This window comes from Geospiza fortis, unplaced genomic scaffold (assembly GCF_000277835.1).
Source record: "Geospiza fortis unplaced genomic scaffold, GeoFor_1.0 scaffold285, whole genome shotgun sequence".
In the NCBI taxonomy this organism is placed as follows: Eukaryota; Metazoa; Chordata; class Aves; order Passeriformes; family Thraupidae; genus Geospiza; species Geospiza fortis.
Genome location: NW_005054403.1, coordinates 934371 through 955864, shown reverse-complemented (window position 1 = coordinate 955864; position 21494 = coordinate 934371). Strand labels below are relative to the sequence as shown.

Here is a 21494-nt window from a genome sequence, read left to right as displayed (position 1 = left end):
AAAACAAAAAAAAAAAAAAAAAAAGCCATATTTATTGCCAAGGAACCAAGACATGTTTCCAAGTTAGAACTGCAAATTGTCATTTTGTCATTGTTTTAATCCTGCAGAAAAGTTATACTGGTCAACTCAAGATGCTGAACATGCATACATATTTTCAGAGCATGCAGAAAGTGCTCTTCTACCAAGGTTCTCCTGACTGAATCCTAAACTCACTTTTTTTCCTGCTTTCTGAAGCCCTCTTCTACCTCACTAATATAGCAAAATTGACATGATCTGTGCTTGCGTTTTGACTAATCTCTGCTCATACACTAGCTCCAGTAAAGTACAAATTACTGGCAGGTACTCCAAACTATCAAGTCACAATTCTACAAAGCAGGCCTTACCAAGTGACTGCCTAATTTTTTTCCTATTTGAGAAGCTGCAACAAAGAGAACCCTGTATTATATACCTGCCACTGATGCTCATTCTGCAGCACCCATATGGCACTAACATATACATCACACAGATGTCTACCAAAGGCCTGTAGCTTCAGAAGACCTGAACCACTCACAGGATTTCCACACTGCAACGCGGCTTGTCTGCTAAATAAACACTTCCTTACAAACACTATGATGGTTTAAGTGTAGCACAAAACAATCATATAGTACTTTTGTAACTACTTTTTAAAGAGACGATGTGCAACAGTCCTCCAAAACAATTGCTGAGGCAGAAGAACATGGGAAACATGTAAATGATGATTTTTTTTCTTGTTCATCCTGGCTGCCACATGACCATGAATGCACCCAAGACATCATTACAGATTAATGAAAATATGTGCCTCTCTGGTGATTGAGCAATCTAAACATTCTATTACACAAAGAACTGACATATTTTCTGAACTGTAGTTTGATTTTAGATAAAAACCCTAAGCATTTAAAAATAAAGTATTTCTACAAGAGTTTTAATGATGTAATGTCTTCGTGCATATCTGTTTACTCTCCGATGTCTGCAAATTGAAGGAAACCTATTTGTACAAATAATCAAAGCTACAAACCAACAATATGGCATTTTCTGTCTGGGCTCAGCAAACAACTTTTGCCTTGCAAAAGGTTTATTTTCCTAGGAAAAAGGTACTTGTTTTCCCCTCATCCATGACTGAAACTGGGCGTGAGAAGAGCCTGACAACTTCTATTGTAAAAACAGATTTTGAATGTAAAAAAGCACTACAAAAATGTAAAAAAGCAAAATTATGGTAATTTATGGAGTTTTTAGAAAATTCTGAGATTTTGGCTAACAATATATGAATTGTTTCACTATAGGGTTACCAGTTCCTCAATGGGTTAGTTCATCTACTGGCTAATTTCTTTTCTGCCAATCCTTTTCAAGACACATTTCATTATATTTAGAGGCAAAAAAAATCAAACATGAGGAAAGAGGAATATTTTTCCTCTGATTGCCATTACTGGGTTTTAACAGAGTTGTTTCTTTTCATGTAAGGCTATATAGAGATAAAATCTCCATTATGTAACATTACAGTACAGCTTGCATGGGATCAGAGTATCATATGGGCTTTTAGCTACATCTGTTCCCATTTCATACATTAAGGAGTAGGACAGAACATGAAAGAACTGTACAGTTTCCTTCTTCACACAGGAACAAACTGCCAGGTCTAGCAGATCTATCAAAAGTCCCTGTGTCCAGCACTTACTGCTATAATGTGGGCATGAAAATACCAGTTCTGAAAAGTAACTCTGGCTCCTACAAAAATCTTTCAAAAATAAGGCAGCTGGATAATGATTTACAGTAATAAGTTTGCAGCACATTCTTCATAAAAGTGAAACTGCTTGACATGGAGGCCATTTCACACACTTTGTTTTTTACCTGTGGATATAACTGCTGCAGTTGCACCAGACAAACTGATTCCATCTTTAAGTATCTGTGCAGTGCCATTTTCCCCCTCAGGAGATGACTGAGGAGAAAGAGATGTAGGAGTCAGTTGTTCGGGCAAGATTTTTTTCTGTTAAGAGGAAAAAAAAAAACCAGAGTCAAAACATTTAATGTTTTTTAAGGAGTCTGCACAACCTTCCTGCTATCAGTTACCATCTTAATGAATGTGTGTGGTTCCTTATTAGAAAAGTACCACACGCAGCAGAGAAGGGAAGGTTCAGGAAAGGAAGACCGGAAACTGTCAGTTTGCAGTTACAGCTACTTTAGTAATGCAGTGGGAGACAAATGACTTAGAGAAGAACCCACCTTTGCCTAAAAAGTGGGAAAAGAAAGAGCTTTATATACTACTTCATGACTCTTCTAAAAATCTTAGGAAGAGGTATTTCAGGGTATTTTCCTGTCCATGCCCTTCCAGCTGGGTTTATTACAGCTCAAGTACGTTAGTTGGGCTGTGTATGTACTGCCATTAAAAACCTAAGTCACATCTAGGTGTCAACATCACAATGCACCTGTATTTTTCCTCAGCTTGTTTCAAAGAGGTTGAAATTCTCAAATAACCACTTCCAGGAATTTTCAGGTGTTTCATGCAGGATATCAAACAAGCCTGTAGTTACAATCCAGTCATGCTGGTTGCCAAAACCTTTTCCTTTCCCAAAGCAAACTTATTTGCAGCTTATCATACAACAGATAACCAGATTTCAGAGCACAGCAATTTACAGATTAATCCATGTGCATTACTTTCTCCACCTGAGGAAAAGATAATTTTGTTGTAATTTGGTTTGGACTGGAGTTTAGAAAAGAAATGTGCACATGGAAGACATTTCACAGAATCACAGAATGTCCTGAGTTGGAAGGGACCCAAAAGGATCATTGAGTCCAACTCCTGGCCCTGCACAGGACACCCTAAGAGTCACACCTTGTGCCTGAGAGCATCCAAACACTTCTCAAGCTCTGTCAGAACTTGGTGTTGTGGCCACTTCCCTGGGGAGGCTCTTCCAGTGCCCAACCACCCTCTGGGTGAAGAACCTTTTCCTGATATCCAACCTAACCCTCTCCTGACACAACTTCAGGCCATTCCCTTGTGTCCGGTCACTGGTCAGCAGAGAGGAGATCGGTGATGTGTTTTGACACACTATAAAAATACATCGAAATAAAAGAAATAATAAATTGGAGTTCATCACTTTTCCCTTCACCACTTATTCCTGCATGAGAACAGATTACTTTTTGACTCTCGTACCTAACAAAAATTAGGAATGTAAGAGATTACTCAAGGTCTTGACACTGCTGAATGCAGCAGAGACTTTGGCAATGTAGTAAGGATTTACCATTAAAACTGATATATAGGGAAGTAAAACTTCAGCTAAGGAAGGCTAATCCCTATTCCAATTAGCAGTATTCATCCTCTACACTTTTAGAAGCAGCCTATTTTTGAAGTAATGTATTGAAAACCATGTAGAAAGCAATCAGAATATACACCTTCCTAAAAGAAGCAGTGTTTAACTTCTTCACAAAACCTAGAAAGAAGAAATTAACTTTCTTCTGAAATCCAGGGCACTTAAAAAATTCTATGCCACTTATATTTCAGAGAAGATAGGTTTGGCTGGGGAAAGCACTTGACAATATGGCACTGGGTGGAATCACCATGAACGTAAGTAATAGACTGCCAAGGCTTGGCATTGCATTGTGAATGAGATGAGGTGGCACAGGTGGCACAGAACCACGTAGTGATGTACTTGTCAGGAACTGACCATTTATCTTAACACTGGCTGGCAGAAAGGTCTCCATCCTTAATACAGAAAAAAAAAAAAAGCACTTGGGAAGACTGAGGTTTTGATCTGAAGTCCAACATTTCTGAAGGCCCCCTCTAGCAGGGATTCTTGCAGGGGGGCAGTTTTCTTTTACCATGCTAAAAAAATACCCATTTTTGGTATTGATATTGGTCAAATTGAGGGAAAATATGAGGGAAATCGGGGAAAATGCAGGAATGAAAACAAAATACAAACACTAAACTAAGAGGAACCATCCACTCTCCAGACCAACGCACACATGTGGTGAGACTAGCTGGCTGTTTCCTACCTTCTCCCTCAGAAGGGAATATAGCACATTATGCTTGCTCAGCTGAGGCTCTCATTTTGCAGCCCCCCCATGATGGGCAGTGTTCTTTCATGAGACAGGCCACAATCCCAGCAGGGCTGGGCACAGTGGCTTTGTCTGGCTGGCCCCTGCCAGCTGGGAGGGCACACCAGCTCTGTCTGCCTACAGAGAGCAGGGCTCACAGCTTGTACCACCAGGACAACACCACCAGTGTCATCCTCATGCTCAAAAACTCTTTTTTGTGGGGTTGAATTTAGGGCTGGTACCCACACTCAGACCAAGGGGTTTCCTCAAGAAATTCTGAAAGGAATTCTTTGCACTGTTATGTAAAGTGTACTTTTAAAATATAATGAAAGAAATGTACAGATGTTCCTTCTTTATAATGGAAGAGTAAAAACATACAGTGCAAGCTGTGAGAAACAAATGAAAAACAAAATCCAACATGCATCTCATACTTACAGAGCTTAGAAAAAATTTAAATAAAGGAGAAAAATGATGCAACAGCTCAACACTTCTAGCTGTATAATAAAAGTTAGCATCTGCAAAATGATAAATACTGCAACGTAACAAACCTAAAGGGGCAAAGAAATTCAAACAACTCTGCAGAGAGACAGGCAGATACCAATGTCCCTAAATACACCAAATAGCCAGTTCACACTTGAAGCACAACCATTTAGTGCAACATCTGGAGAGGGTTTTTTGGGTTTTTTTTGCATCAGTCTTGGGGGGGTGGATGGAAGAAAAAAAGCACTTTCAAGCCTCTAGGCACATACCACTTGCATATTTGCATACATACTGTGAGGTGTACAGGCTGTATGGCTGCACTTCTTGTCAGACACACCCTGTCTGCAGAACTCCCACAAAGCCCCATTTCCTCTCTTTATCCTTATGCTAACAGGTGTAATAGTCCAAAGAAAAGTTTGCACATATGCATAACATATTGGCAATTTAACCACTTAGCAAAGCAATAACAGCCTTCTGTGAGTTTTCAAAAGGAGCTAATTTTTCAAGTTTTTAATGCTAAAGTTAACAAAGTAAAAATCTCAAATTAGATGTATCAAACCTACATTTTGCAAAACCTCTCTGTTGCCTGGTCCCACAGAGGAAATCAGGAGTGCACAGAGGTACCTCAGATTTGCTGCCTCAGGACAGGGTATGTCAGCACTAACACCCATTCCCCAAACAGTACCTTCAAGCACTTCACCCAAATCACGTGTCAAATGCTCCAAGCAGACATTTTCAGACACCCAGGGCCCAGATGCCTCTTCTAAATGCAAGATGCCTCCAGCTACTGCTTCAAAAATAGACAAAGCCTCTCAATTTCTTTTTAATGAGAGCTAAAGGACAAAATTCTTACATGCAAGTGCACATCCTGCCACACCTGAGTAAGACCTCAAGATATGACAGTTCAGTGGTGTCCTTTAAAGCCCTGTCCAGACCTACAAAGAGCACCCCACCCACCAGCTAAGCCTGGATAGGAGCACCTTTCTCCTCTTTAATCCCTGTCACTGTGCATTTTTATACACCAAGTAAGAGAGAAACAAAACTGGAGACCAATTCCATCAGTAGCCTACCAGTTAGGATGTCTGACTGCAAGGGGCAGGCAGCAGAGAAGAGTGCTCAGCTTTCAATTTATGGTCCCTGAAATATTTTTTTACCTTGTGATCATCATTTCAATGAAGTGCTGCTTCCAGTTTCATACTAGAGCTTCCAGCTATGCTCTAGTAATGCTACTTCACTGGCACTTCACACTGATCAGCATGGTCACAGGAAGGGAGAATCCCCACCTTGCCATTATTCCACCTCTTCCCAAGCATCATTAGGAATAAATCCCACAACCCACACTGATACAGATTGGAAGAGAAAAGCCCCAAAACTTCTACTTTTTTATTCTTGTTCGGAGGAAAGGGGAATGGACACAAAAAAAACACCAGGAAAAAGCACTGCCCCACACCTCCTCACTAGTGCTAATGCAAAGCAGGCAGGAGCACAAGGACAGACTCAAATTGCCTGAGGAAAGATTTTGCAGCATTGCTACTCTTCTTGGACAGCCTGCTGTGCATGAGCAAGCCTCAGAAAATAGACTGTACTTCCATGGCAATTCAAATTGCCCTAAGCCTGCCCTGCTGTGATCCTATTCTTCCTTGCAGCAGCTGTAGCATTTGTGCTTTTTTTGGGATGGAGCAGACAAAGAAAGAAGTAGGAGGGATGGATGCTGTGCTAGCTGTCTACCAGATCAGCTCCCTGAACTGGATCACTTGGAGATTGTTCATCTGCCAGTGCTGTTGCCAGTGGCAGTGGGGTAGGGGACAGCAGTTCCAGCATGCACCTGACCAAAGAGCTCCAGAGTGTACCTGACCAGAGAGCCCCAGTGTGTACCTGAGCAAACAAACAGCTCCAGTGTGTACCTGACCAAACAAACAGCCCCAGTGTGTACCTGACCAAACAAACAGCTCCAGTGTGCACCTGACCAGAGAGCCCCAGTGTGCACCTGACCAAAGAGCTCCAGTGTGCACCTGACCAGAGCGCTCCAGCAGTGTGTACCTGACCAGAGAGCTCCACCAGAGCTGAAGCTGGAGGCAGCTGCCAACACTGCAGGTCTGACTCAGCTAGGCAGGAGAAAGGCATCATCATGCCTTTCAGACCAGGGCAGAATTAAGCCCACATCTGGAGAAAAAGAAGCTTCTTGCTTCATGCTAGCAGAAGCTCCAGGATTAGGGAGTATCCACGAGATTCATTTGGCAAATCCAGCTGTATGCTTAAGAAGCCTAAATTACGCAATAAAGTCCTCACTGTTTTTAATTCTTTGTTTCTAAACCTGAAAAAAAAACCAAAAAATGCAAGCTATATATATGGTTCAGAAACAAACTAACCCAAACTAAAAAGCTTAAATGCTTCCCTGTCTCTCTACTTCAGAATAGCATTTTCAACACCAATTACTCACCCATAAATAAAACAGTAATCTTGTTTGGGAATAAAATAATCCACAGGATCTTACACTAAAATATTCCAGAAGAGCTATTCTAAACTTTTCCGTGTAATCAGTTGCTGAAAACAGTAAAGCCCTGAAGGCTGAAGAGAAGATAGAAAATTAAGTAATAATAATAAAAAATCTCACTGCAAAATTTTGCAATATAAAGTAAAGTAGTAGATAAGGACTAACCTTTTTTCCAGGTTTTAAACTTTTTTTCCTTGTTTTAAGATTTTCAGTATGAGAGGTGCTTTTTGTCAGGGGAATATTTTTAGGAGACCTGCCCTTCTTGGGAACTGCAGACTGTCCAGGGGGTTTGCCCCGACCTGGTTTCCTGCTCCGCTGCGCTGGAACTGGAGCAGATTTCTGTGGAGACTGCATTGAACGCCGGGTCACTTTGGAAGGGGAAGATTGGATTTTTGCACTGCTCTTTGTAATGGAAACTGAGGAAAAACAAAAACAAAAGGGAAGGGGGGGAAAACCTCAAAATGAACAATGGAAAGCAACTTTTCTAACAAAGGCTTAAAAAAATAAAAGTGTACTGCACAATTTACATTGTAAAATGAATATACTTTTTACTTTGAACTTAAGTAGCTGGCATGAAACTACAGAACTTCATTGACGCCAAAGAGAGAACTCTTTGTACCCATTCTTTTACAGGGACTTTCCTAAGAGAAAAACATTCAAATAACAATTGGGGAAAAAACCCAAGAATTAATCCACTCACCTTATAAATGCTTCCCATAATTTAATTACAGTATTTATAAAGTGCCATTCATCAAGAAGGCCTTCAAAAATACTTCACAAATTATACAGCTTATATTACATCCCTTTTCTGCTAAGAGCAGCTTCCACAACCACAAAACATGCAAACTACTTCTAGGGAGCTACAAAACAACTTTGAGCAGCAAAGAAAATCATCCCAGTGACAAGAAGAAACTGATGACAGGCAAAATGTCTTTAATGAGTATTTGTCTGAGATGCTGGTTTAGAAAGTTAAGCTCACATAATCATACCCACATTTTTCTACCTGGTGCCATTTCGAAGAAGGGATTCCAAAAATCAAACATAAAGTATAATTTTTCTTCATTCTTAACACCGAAGTGATTTTCTCCCATGAGATGGGTTTATCTCCCATTCCAATTCAATATGGGATCCCAACAGATATCCACTTGGATATGTTCCAATATGCATATGCTGTGATAGCATTGTAATCTGGTGTGAGGCTCTAAGATGTAACCAGATTTCATTAAATTAAAACTTCCTAGTGAACAGGTCGTTTCCACCCAATTTGCTCTTCTCTGAAATAATGATGGTTTTATTTTAACAATTCCCTTCCCAATGGACAGATTAGAACACCAAAACGATGCCAACAGAACATGGGACATACCCTCAATGAACCTGCTACAGCACTTGTGGCCAACAAAAAGCAAATATTAAGTCCCTGTGGCCAACAAATACTCCATTCTTTTGGCCCAACCACTGGCAGGCAGATGCAGAAATTGCAGGACAGGTAAGTAGAATATGAAATAGGGAAATTTTTTGACATCAAACCACCTTTGCTGAGAGGTATGGGAAAGAAACACACAACATATATGAAATAATTTGAAACCTTTACACTAAAATCAGACAGCTTTCTAGTGTCAAACTGCCCCTATCACAGCCTTTTGTATCTTGCTGATTGTGAAATTCACGTGATTCACCCCAACCTTAAATACCATAAACTTAATGTGACATAACTTGGAGAAGTATTGCAAGTTAGAGTTAAAGCAGGCTTTGACTGTATCAGCCATCAGTGCCTGATTCAAAGCACTAATTCATACTGGAAATGGAGCATGGGGGGCTGTTAATTCTGGATTTTTGTGAATTTGGAACCTTTCTTCTCTGAAGATATTAGTATGTTGAAGCTTTCTGGTAAGAAGTAAAACAAAAAATAAAACACAAACATACTTTTGAAATGAGAGATTGAGAAAATAAAATATTTAAAGATTGAGTAACAATTTTAATGTCAAGCTCTATGAATCATATTCAACTTAACAGTCCAGCACCTTGCTTTACAACTGTTCCTTTAACCCTGCATCTTTATTCAGGAGTTAACTGTTATTAAGTATTTGCAATAGAAAATGTCACTATTTTCAAATTCACTAAGATTAAATACACACTGCACACAGACTTCTTATAAAATACAAGTACTACTGACACACATTTCTAAAGCAGTAGGAGCATTTACATACATTGCTATTTGCCTGATTCAGTTACTAATCTAATATTCCTTAATGGCAGTTCAGAAGAAATCTCTTCATTATGGCTGGTTGCAATCCTAATACATCAAATGCAGACCTGATATCCTGGGGTATCTGAGAAGGACCACCTCCTGAATGTACAAAGTGACCACTTTCCTTTTATTTATGTATGCCAAAACATCTTTTCATATGCGATGACAAAATAAGATGAACAGAATTCTAACCAAATGCTGGCACAGCATTACTCTTATGTTCCTGAATTGCTGAACGACAACTCACGTTAAGCTGCATATCTGGAAAGTAAAACAATATCAACTGTATGCTGTACAATGCAATACTACATATTATACTTACAACAATGTAAATGCAGCTATTTTATTTATTTGTGCCACACAACCATGCACAGAACAAAATAATCATGACCTTGGAAAGAAATGTTGTTTAACAAATTCTTTGTGCTTCTGCCTATGCTGAAATCTAGCAAATGCATTTCTAGTCTCCCACAGTAAAGACATAGCTGTTGTTAAACACACACTACTTTCAAGGCAACAAGTTCTAGGAGCACAGGTATGAGTTTTGGACACTGGGCAATCCCTATTCCCTTCCAGAAGGACATTTACCAGACAAAGAGTAACAATGCAAACAGCTCCAGCCACTTCCTGCTGCCCTCTTGAACCACACACATCAAGCACTACCTTATCTCAGCATCTTCCTACCTGTATATGCCAGAGGAACAAATATGAGCAGCATTAACCATTAGGGGGGTGGGGGGAATCAGGTCTCACTTGGTATTTTTCCTTCTGCCTAGGGCTGAAGCTGCCTTTTTTAATAGGCAGAACTGCAACAAAGCCCATGCTGCCTGAGCAGCATCCCAGAGATAGCAACAAATGAGGAAGCTGCTATTTGCATTTGTTGATTTAAGAGAGGATGGGGGGAGCACAAGGGAGTGGGAGACTGCTAAAGTAATTCCCATATTGTCTGCAGGCTGTATTGACAGTGATCATCAGTCACCTGCTCATACTTCCCTCACCCCGGCCTTCAGAGGGAGACCAAAGGTTACACTGGGTCACAGGATCTGGGGGGAAATGAAAAGACATGCAAAATCAAGCTGCCAACCCACTGCATCTGTAGACAGAGTTATCCCCACTAGGCCACATGTTCCAAAAACTAAGACACTTTAATAGTCTCATGAGAACTTGTTAAAATATAACGATGAAGAGAATAGAGAGGAAAAATGCCAAGCTCTGCTTGCAATTACTGCAGTATTTAGCTGGGATATTTACAACCAAAAAAGCACATTTGCCTTTTGAGGATGCTGCTTTGCATCACAAAGGCCCTCTCATTTGCACAAACAAAATCAAGCATTTGTGTCATGTTGCTCATCTACAGAAATATCCACCACTGCAGTTTCAGGAATGGGATGCATTGCATAGCTTTCCTTCCCAAATACCTTGTTTAGAGCCAAAACCTGTACAGGCACCCTTAATAACTGAAGAACAGAGGTCACACTACACAGATACACTTTACCATAGAAATGTTAGCAACTAAGCAGCACTTTCAGAGTTCACAGAGCTCTAGTTATACTGCCACGTTTGTGTGGGCTATAGATATACAGCCCTTCATGCAACTCACAGCTTTCAAGCTTTCAAATACTTCTCATTCAAAACATTCTTTTTTCCCCCTCAAATGGTTCTGTGAGAATCCCAACACCTGCCAACTTTGCATTTAATATAAGAGAAACCCCAGATCCTGTATTTTGGAACTCACAACCTGCAAATGCACAGCCACAATTCAGTCCCTCACTGAAACAAGCAGATCCACTGCAATCAACTGAGCCCATTTGTATGAAAAGGACCCAAAAGGTTACACCTCACACGAGGGCCAAATTCTGCTTGCAGAAGCAGAAAAACTTCCAGACACAGGTAGAACTGCAAAATTGACCCCAGAACGTTATCTCCAAGATCTCTTGCCAGAATAAGTAACATATTTAAGACAACTGTGAAATCTGAAGCTACTGAAAATTCCAGTACTTGGGAAGGGGATGGAACAGATGACAGCTCAAAAGCCTGAATTCTCATGCAATTCTAATTAGTAAAATTCCCTCAAATAATCAGCAGTGACAGTTTCACTCCATGTTTTTATGGAAAGCAGGGGAAAAAAAAGGTTCAGATTTGTAATATTTAAACATTATAAATCTCCCATTTGGTTAGTACCACAGAACAGCAATTACAAGACTTAAAACAACTGATGGGAAATTACACAAAGCAAGGTAGGGGGTCACTGCTGTGCATTCTGTGAACACAGAATTACTACCTGAGGTGAAGGTGCCAATTAGGCCAGTAAAAAAAGTAGCTCACTTTTAAAATCAGATTTTCTTTCAAGAGATAAATTATTCTATTTGTACTGTAGTACTGTTCCTATACCCCCCCAATATATAAACCCAATGTTTTTCTGAGAATATAAAAGCTTGGTCCTGTCATGCACAGACCAAAAAAAAAAAAAAAAAAGAAAGAGGCAAAGAGGTTTAGCAACTTACCCTAAATCCATGTGAGCATTCCACAGGAGAAGTAATGGAAACATATCTGCTGAGTTCTAGCCTGGAGTTTTAACTATAAAACTAACCTTCTTTAATACAGTCAGTTATTATCATGATAGTTTTGACAACTGGCAAAGGAAGTGGAAAAGATTAGCAATTTTTTCAAAACAGCTTACTGCCAAGGATTATAAAAATTTATGTCCTTATGTCTCAATCGAACAACAGAGCCATACAAAAGCATAACTATACTATCTGTAATACATTCCACCTCTTCCTATCTGTGTTTGGATGACTTCGGGTCATGAGGTAGCTGTGAGATACAAATTGATATGTTGCTATGATGCAAAATCAGGTATAAGTCATTATTCTGCTATCTAAAAAGCAACATCACACTTGGAAACTTCAACAACCACCTTGGCAAGACATGGACACTACAGCTTGAAACTTTCTTCTTTCTACATTTTAGTTTCTGTTACTAATATAATAAATAAGAAGTCCTTGTGAAAAATTTTAGCCTATCTTACAAGACTGAAAGGCAAAATGGAGACTGCCAAGCAATGTAAGACAGAAATGGATGAAAGAAAAAAAAAGCATTCCTCTCCCAGTGACCTCCCCAGGCAGCACTGTAGCACCTGCCTTCCCTCGGTCCTTCACCCCCATCCCCAGTCTGCCACATTTTCAAGATGTAGGCAAGCCAGCCCCTACAGAAGCAACCACTGAAAATACCATTTAAGATCCATCAAAACCTGCTGCTAACCAAATTAACACTCATCACTTCCAAAAAAAACAACTTCTATGAGCTAAGATGGGGCAGGGAATATGTGGGACTTGGGGGGTTACAGGCAAAACAGAAGAAAGACTCCTGGAAGATCTTTTCAGTTAGTCCCCAGAAACCAAGAACTGTGAAAAGCCAGCTTCTAGCCTCATCCTTCAACAAGCATTGCCACTGCAACCACATAAGCAAAAGATCTAAACCAGACAAACCCCAACAAAAAAAAATCCTATACTTTGTTGATAATTTGAAAGGAAGGAAGGTAAGGAAGTCTCTTGAACTATCAAAACAGAATCAACTTGAGTTACGTGAAGTGAACTTAGATGTGCTGGTGATGAATCTGTCAATAAGCCCCGCAAGGCCCAGCTCTACACACTGGGTACAAATTTAACAACCTGACTTCTGACCCCATCATTACTGATTCTGCCCTGGTTTTGCCATTATTTTTCCCCAAATAGCATAAACAGGATGAAAGGTGGGCCCAAAATGACAGAATACAATGCAACAAGCTTCTAGGGAAGAAAAAAGACACAGAACATGTAGTACATGGATAGTACAATGCAACAATTTGTTTTGTCTCAGCATGTGAATGACAGCACTGAACTCTGGACATAGCTTATAGCTACTAACACAGATTTGGAAAATACCTACTAAATCACATCCACTAGCAGGGCACCACAACCATTGGCTGTGGCTTGGCACACCTAGGTTAGTAACCCTTTACTGCTTAGTCCCCACAGGAGTAGGGTGTTTTATTACTCAAGCTGCAGGTGGGAGGTCTGTATAGTAGTACAACTTTCTGTTTTGACTATACTGAAATACCTGCAGTGTCCATAAGACACAAACAAGAGCATATTAGAAAAAAAAGTCCATGTAGCAGTCAAAAATACATGTGTTGGAGTACTTCCAATTTACAAGAAAATTACAATTGCCTTATAAATAAACATGGTAAGATGTCAGGGAATCCAGACTTACAATAAGGTCACATCTTTGGGAAAGGCAAAACCTTTATTCTTTCTTAAGTGATTAGTGCCCTGTAGCAGCACTATCCAAGCCTTGCTGCAAGATGTCAAGAAACATTAACACCAAATAAAAAAAGCTTAACATTTGAGAGAATGTGGCAAATCAGGTTTTAGACTGAAGCACTGAGGAGTTTTTCATGTACAATTCTGAAGACAGCATAAATCTGCTTACTGTGTGTGCCTGACTTAACTACTGTGATCTGCTCATGAAGAGAAGCTGGCTGCACTGACAGAAAAATAAAACCTCCAGCAGTATGAAATTTTACCACTTCACTTTTTTTTTTCTTTAATGAAACTTAATTACCATGCTTATCTGATTTTTTTGGCTACTCTAAACATCACAGAGTCCTCACAGATCTTACTATAGCTCTGTATAAAGTTTCAAAACTTCTTTTGTTTTATCTGCAAACAGGGCAAATACTTAGGTTCGTACCGATGTTGCACATTTGTGCACAACTCAGCTGAAAACATACCAGAGCTTATTTTCACATAATTTCATCAACAACAGAGACCATCTCTAGTATCTAGCTCAGTAAAATCTGCACAAAGTAAACACTGAGAAAATGACTGAAAATTAAATAAAACTAAGAAATCATAAAACAGACAAGTAAGATATTTTTAAATCTCTGCTTGAGTCTGTACTGCTCTTTTGCTGCAAACAGTTTTAGAAGGAGACCTTTAACATCAACATGCTGATTAGCATAATGAAAGAAGTTTGCTGTCACTGACAATAAATGCACTAAATTAGGAGAAAAGCAATGATGGGACACAGGCTGTGGAAGAGGGGGAGACAGGCGAGTGAAAGAAAGAATATGACTAACGGTAAAAACAACATTGTATCATGGTTTTGGTTGGTTTTTTAAAATTATTTTATCATCTTCCTTTGGCCTCCCAAATTTTAGGGCACAGAGAGCAGTTCCAACTTTTTGAGTTCTGTGCATCACCTTTATCCTTCAAAAATCCAGATTCATAAGGCTGGGGGGATCATGAATATGTAGAAACTGATGCCCCTCTTTCTGTTCACATCTAAATGATAGATAGTACTTAATACTGAAATCAATCTTTGCAGGTGAAACTGCTTATTATTTCCCACATGGCTTGTCCCCAGTTGTTCTTTTGTTTTCTCTCTTTTACGAAAAAAGGTTTCACTTCTATTATAAATAAAAAGGTGGGTTACCTAAGTAACTGCCATTTACATGTAATAACTAAACAGTAAAATGAATTATTACAGAAACAGCAAATCGAAATTGTTCTGACAATCTGAAGTCACCTGCTGCTTACTTCAATCATAAGCCTCAAAATACAACAAGCCACAAAGCAATACATGAATATCAAGAATATTCTTGGATATAGTAACAGATTTCTATTATTCAACAGAGTAAAAATTACAATTTATTGTGGTTAAATAGAAAAGTACAATACATTTGGCCTAGAAAAAGAGTGAATAAAAAAACATGCAGAAGGTATAAAACTTTAAAATCCTTCTTAAAGTATATCAAAAGCATAAGTTACATGGACCCAAGAGATGACCAAATTTTAGAACGAGCAAATGCAGAAGGTAACACTAAAACAACAAGACTGAATTTATTTTGCATTCATACTCACTCCAAGGAAGCACACAATATCAGTATAAGTCCAAAAATCCCAAATGCCAATTAATGAATAGTCATGGAAGGAACAGAAAACATAACAGAAGGCACCACTATGTCACTAAGTTTCCATATATTGTGCACTTCTGGATCCAGTGGCTCAAAAATGCTGTCAGTGAAAAGGAAACAGTACAGAAGTACAAAGGTGACCAGAGGAATAAAACTGATCCCTGAACAACAACACCAAAATCTTCCTGTACAAGTACTGGAAGTACAAGAACCTGTTTCAGTACAAGAAACCAAGGACAACAAATGAAACTACCAGCAAGGAAAAGGATTTCTCCTTTTCCACAAAAAGTATACTCAAGTAGAGAATGCCTTACATTGTAGGTGCTAAAAAGGATGTTGTAGGTGCTAAAAGTTCAGATGCTCCGGTATATAACAGAACAGGTTAGATCAAGTTCCTCCCTTTTTATGCTGAGTACCTGAGATAGCAATCAGCATAAAAGCATTATTCAGGGTTTGGAAGGACCATGGCTGCAGATGGACAGATATTAGGAAGACTTGAGCAAACCTGTCTCCTATGTGCTTATGCTTTTCTTCAGACATCTGCTTTCAGCCAGTGATGGAGAAAACCTTCAAGAGCAGATGGTCCTTCAGATTGGTCCAGCACAGACATTACCATGTCGATCTCTTTCATTAGGCATTTTTTACAACAGTGTTTTTCAGTCTTCTCTAAAAGCATTTAAGTGACCAAGAGACACAGAGAAAACAATCTACTGCATCCTTAAAATATTAACCTTGAGGCAGTGGGCCAAGCCAACATCAAGCACTGAAGCCAAACCATACATAACCAATTAGTACTATTGAAGTTATTTCTAATGACACAAACTACAATGTTAGCTAAGCACAGCTTCTGATAGCATAAATACTGAATGGCACATTTCATACCACTGTGCACATATCCTGACATCCAGCCAGGTCCACTGAAGTCACACCTTCTGATAAGGACCAAAGACAAAACATAAATATTGGGGCCTGAAGGCTATCAACAGCTGGTCCAAAACAACTTTTCACCTAACATCTCTGTATTATCTTTTATCTTAGTTCATGAGCTAATACCAATGAGAGGGACAGAAGATACAGTTTTAAAGAGCAAAAATTACACATAATCTGGTCTGAATAACCCATATCCTAGAAGCCTGTTCTTAAACACCTCCCACAGCAGAGGCCCTACATTCTCTCTGGGTATCCTAAAAGGCTGAGACAGTAGACAGTTGAAACACAATCTTCCCTAATTTGCATACTGTCTCCCTTACTGCATTTAATCTCTCTTTCGAAAGGTTAAATTAGACCTCAAAATACATCTCATGGCAGGAAATTGTTGTCCTAGGTATGAATGAAATTTAAAGGATTATTTTTCTCTTTCATACTTAGATTGCAGGATATTGGCTTTGCATGTTCACTAATATCTGAGGGTGTTTTTTTTTTCCAGCCCTCTAAGTAGTGATTTTACACATTTAAATGCTTTCAGCTTTACAAAAATCAAGAATACTTTTCATATTTACTCTGGAATTCAAGCCACTCTTAAATCAATTATTTTCACTTTCTGTTGCAGAAATTCAAGCCAGAAATACTGAGGTAACCAGCAGGAAAAAGGTCCAGACCAAAATAACACTTCAATACTCCAAGGAAATTCCTACAATGTAGTACCTGTAATATTTTTTCCCTTAACAGGAGCAGTCACTGTTAGTGTGACATAATGAAGAATCCTGACAACATCATCATATTTCTGAATTCAAACGACTTGATTATACTCTTCTTGAAGCTATTATTTAAATCTTAATAAAGGATTGTCATTGCAGTTCTTTAGTGGCTCAATAGCAATCAAATAGCAGTGAAAAACCTAACCTGAGAGCAAACAATATTTCATCCAGATATGTAAATTCAGCAAGTGTGTATAACACATACAAACATAAAACATAAAATAAATAAAAATAACAACACAAAGCAAAATAGGAATAACAAATTATTTATGCTCAGAATGGGGGAAAAATGAATACACAATTTCAATAAAACTGCAGTTAACTTTGGCCTCACTTTTGGAAACAAAAATAAAAACCACTCCAGCCTGCATCTCTCTGCACTCAGTTTCTATTACATGTCAAAAATTCTCAATTTTAACTATAAGTCTGCAGGAACCTTGCTTCAGATTTTATTAATGCCTGGAGTGTTTTTGTTTCTCATTACAAAGCAATAGTATCCTAACGGGATAGGTATTTAAAGTCTGAATTTTGTTTGGTTTATTACCTGAAGAACTGGATTACATAACCAGCTTTACTCATGGTCAAACAACCTTGAGCTCTATCAAGCACTAGTCAGGCAAGAAAAAATTCTGGATGTCTTACCTCAAAATATCGCTGGCTTTCCAGCATGAAATTGGAGTAGACTAAACAATTTAACAATATTCTTTCCAGAAGATGAAATTGGACTCAGTAATCTAAACTGTCAGAAAAATATGTTTTAAACTTCTATGCCACTTATTTACACAGCCCCTCCTGTTTATCACAGAATGGGTCAGGTTGGAAGGGACCACAGTGGGATCATCTGGTCCGACCTCTCTGCTCAAGCAAGGTCATCCCAGAGCACATGGCACAGGGCTGTGTCCAGACAGCTCTGGAATATCTCCAGTGAGGGAGACTCCACAACTTCTCTGGGCAATCTGTTCCAGTGCACAGTCACCCCCACAGTAAAGAAATAACTAGCTTAAGTGTAATAACACATGTCATTCATGATCTCCCAAGACAAGGTCAACCTTTTGAAGAAGCTGAGAAAGACACTTTAGAGACTGGGAGCACAGAAACATTAAGACTAAGTCAGTGTGGTACCTATTAGATGACTTCTGATCCAATGTCCATCATTCTCACCTGCCTTTCCCCTTCCCTCTCACTGCAGGTTTTCACCAGCAGATCATTTTGGACAGTACAGCTAAACACAGAGTTATTCCTTTGCTGAAATCTGCCAGAATGGACTAAACCCCATTCCAGGTACTATGATCCCTGGCAGCAACTTCAGACAGGCAGGTGAGAGCAAGGATGCAGAGGTGCCCTTAGCTAATTCCAGTTAGATTTTCCATACAGTTCTTGATCTGCTAGCCAAAGACTGAGAAAAATAATGGAAAAGGCCAGGAAACATTACCAATTTCTTGCCTTCTTGCTTCTGTTCCTTTCCTACTTCCACGTGGGAGTTCTGTGACACCAATCTATTTGTCCCTTACTCACCTAACACCAGCTATGAAAATTCTCACTGAGAACAAATAATTCTGGTTAATAAAGAAATAATTAAAATATTACTCCCATCCTTCAAAACATCTCTTCCTGACATTTTTTTATGGAATGAGGATAGAAAAGCTCAAACAGTTTGACAGAAAAGCCTTACATACAGAAAGCTGACAAGCAGTTCCAGAGGAGCAAAGGGATTACACTGAGGGATATCCCTCTTCATGCTAGTTCCCTTCTTTCTAAGGTAGAGAGTTATTCATTATAAAGCAGCCATTAGTTAAAGAGGCACTATCACCTGATCAACAAACATCCCTAAAGGCAAGAGGATGACAAAGCATTCAGAATAGGCAGCTGCAAGATAGAACTTTGTGAGTATGAAAGAAGAAACATTCAATAGTTTAGACCTGCAATCATCACAGAAGCAAACACTACTTTACTTTACTTAGCATAACATAAAGTGCTGCAGCAGCCAACATATTAGTATCACTAAACAGGAGCATGTATCTATCAATAATACAAACAGCAAATCTAGTTCAAGATTCTTTACAAGCACACAAAAATTAGAGGTCATCAGAAGTCCTCCTAACAGTATTAAATAAAACATGTTCCCAGAGATACTATGAACAGGCAAAAACTGTTTCCCAGCAATTTCTATTAGCTTTAAGCTGCATAAAGAAAACAACATTTCATCCTTGTCTGCTGCCCACAAAACAAATCTTCAGTCTTATCTGCATATAGCCAGCTGGTTTTTAAAATTCTGCTGTAATTAAGGAGAAAAACAATTAAGCAATATTATTAGTCATCTTACCATTGTTTCCTGGTGGCTGTAATGCATCTCCTGTCAAGCTACACCATCCGACTGGGAAAATATCTCGAGAATCACACCTGCACCAATAGTCAAATGCTCCTCTCCAACCATCAAATGTAACAAAAACTTCATCTCCTTTAACATCTCCAATGGTTGCTGGGCAAATCAGGTATGGGTTCTTCCTATCTATAGCTTCAAGTTTCATTCCAACTTTAAAGCAGTTTGGCACAGGTTTTGGTGGCTCCTACAAAAATAAACAAGGTAGAATATTTGTATTTCTATGACCTCTTGAAAAAAAACCAAAACTAAGTAACAGCCCTTTTTTTTTCCTCAACATTCTTACTATTTATAGTCACTACTCTCAGGAAGCTATAGAAACACATTCAAGGAAACTTAGTCAAATTTTAAATTTGCCTTTGCTCTTCTGCACAACAAAAATCTTGATTCTATTCCCCCAAAACACAGCTGGGATAATTAGTAAAATTCTCCATGACAGAAAGACTCTGATAAAAGTATTTACATAAGCAATAGGTTGCAAACAATACATTATATCTGGGCAGCAAGACAGCCAAGACACTAAAATGAAATTATTACATGCTAATAAAGAAGAGGTTTGCAGAGCATGGATATTTCTGGGGACTGATAACTGTCTGGTAAAAGCTTTACCTCTCAATTAATCCATGAAAAATTCATTAGCATTGGACATTATTTATAGGCCTCTGTTAACTCACTTGGCCTTAGACCAATTCCAAGTGGACAAAGAAAAACAAAAATCAAGTGCATGTGACTGGTGTAAGTGTACCTCCACAGCAGGAGTTGTGATCTGACAGAACACAAATTACCACCTCAGCCTGAAGAAACTTATTATCCAAGCCCATCTCAGATGTGCTGCAGGCTAGCACAGAGAAGCATGGCTCATCATGCCTCAGAAAATTTATATTATCTTATCTAAAAAAATTATAATTATATGAAGTTAACACCAAGTGATGCGATTGCAGGTCTAAACCCAACTGTTTGATTTGCTGACATACTTCTCAGTATCACTCTCAGTATCCAAAAAGAACACACTCAGTATGACAACAGGGTTTTATCTCCTCAACAAAAAATTGAAGGAAGTAATTTTAATACTACTGTTATTTTTATATAATTTTCCATATTTCAAAGTAACTTACTCAAGAGTCATGTTTAAAAAACTGAATGGCTTTTTCTGCTATTTTCAACTACTTTCTCACTACATTTCAAATGATGAGTGTGTGCCCAATGAAAATGTTTAACACAACCATTCCAAGCACTACTGTATTCCAGTGGGTCTCATTCCCCATTAATTTTTTTTTACTCCTGTGCAGATTCACATGACTACAGTGCTGTTAAGAAATGTGATATGCATTTTATCTAAAATCCATAAGACAAAAAATGAGCAAACACAATTTTTCTAAATAACACACCATACTTTGAAGTCTCAGCTCAGGAAAAGAAATGGCCCTCTCTAAGGACTAGAAGCAGATTCCTTTCTGTCTAGTTCCATAGCATGTCAATCCAGTTCAAAGTAATATTAAATAATAGTCTTGCCTTCCATGTCTTTGCTGCAGACAACAGGGTAATATCTTAGCATCCTCATTAAAAAAAATGTAACCATGGAGCAATTGATATGAAGTTGTTTACTAGAAAAGCCTTTCTTCTTACCTTTTTAAAGAATGCTGCAGGTGCCATTTCAGCTCCATTGAGAGTTCTTAAGAGAAACATTGGCCAAGAGGATGCATTCATCTGGAACCCTGAGGACAAACAAAAAACCAAACAAACAGCCCTACTTTCAGTTTGTAAAATACAATAGGAAAAAATTTCTTTCACTAATGCCTCCTTCCCTCTATTTCAGACTTGGCCAAAATAGAAGCAGCTAAGAAGAAATGAACATGGCCACTGTCACTGCAGAAAGCTGTGCAATTCATTTCCATTCTGAGTGACATGCCTGCAAAATCACTCATCATAACATCAGGCACTACAGATTAATTTCTGGGATTCAATGATATGTAAGTCCTAGTACAGGAGACCATCAGGTTGTCCCACAGAGTCTCTGGTCCAGTAGAACTTCCCTGGCACAAGCACCTAGCTTTCTCTTCAGGTTCTAACTCATTTATTGAGAAGATACTTTTTTATTTTTGAGAATCTTGTTATTGTTTCACCAAACTACAGACAAAAAAACAGTGCAATTGGTTTTTCTCCCTCTCTCATTAAAATAAATACGTAAGTAGCCA

General features: G+C 38.7%; 1 protein-coding gene across 1 annotated transcript in view; it reads right to left on the bottom strand.

The window, feature by feature from the left end:
• The window catches only part of SCML2 (Scm polycomb group protein like 2), a 69953-nt gene that overhangs the window by 16644 nt on the left and 31815 nt on the right, over positions 1-21494 (bottom strand). The window contains exons 6-9 of the mRNA XM_031061214.1: positions 20926-21014; positions 19243-19486; positions 7184-7434; positions 1861-1996 (exon numbers count right to left, since the gene is read on the bottom strand). Of these exons, the coding sequence (XP_030917074.1) occupies positions 1861-1996; positions 7184-7434; positions 19243-19486; positions 20926-21014 (720 nt within the window). The remainder of the gene's footprint in view (positions 1-1860; positions 1997-7183; positions 7435-19242; positions 19487-20925; positions 21015-21494) is intronic.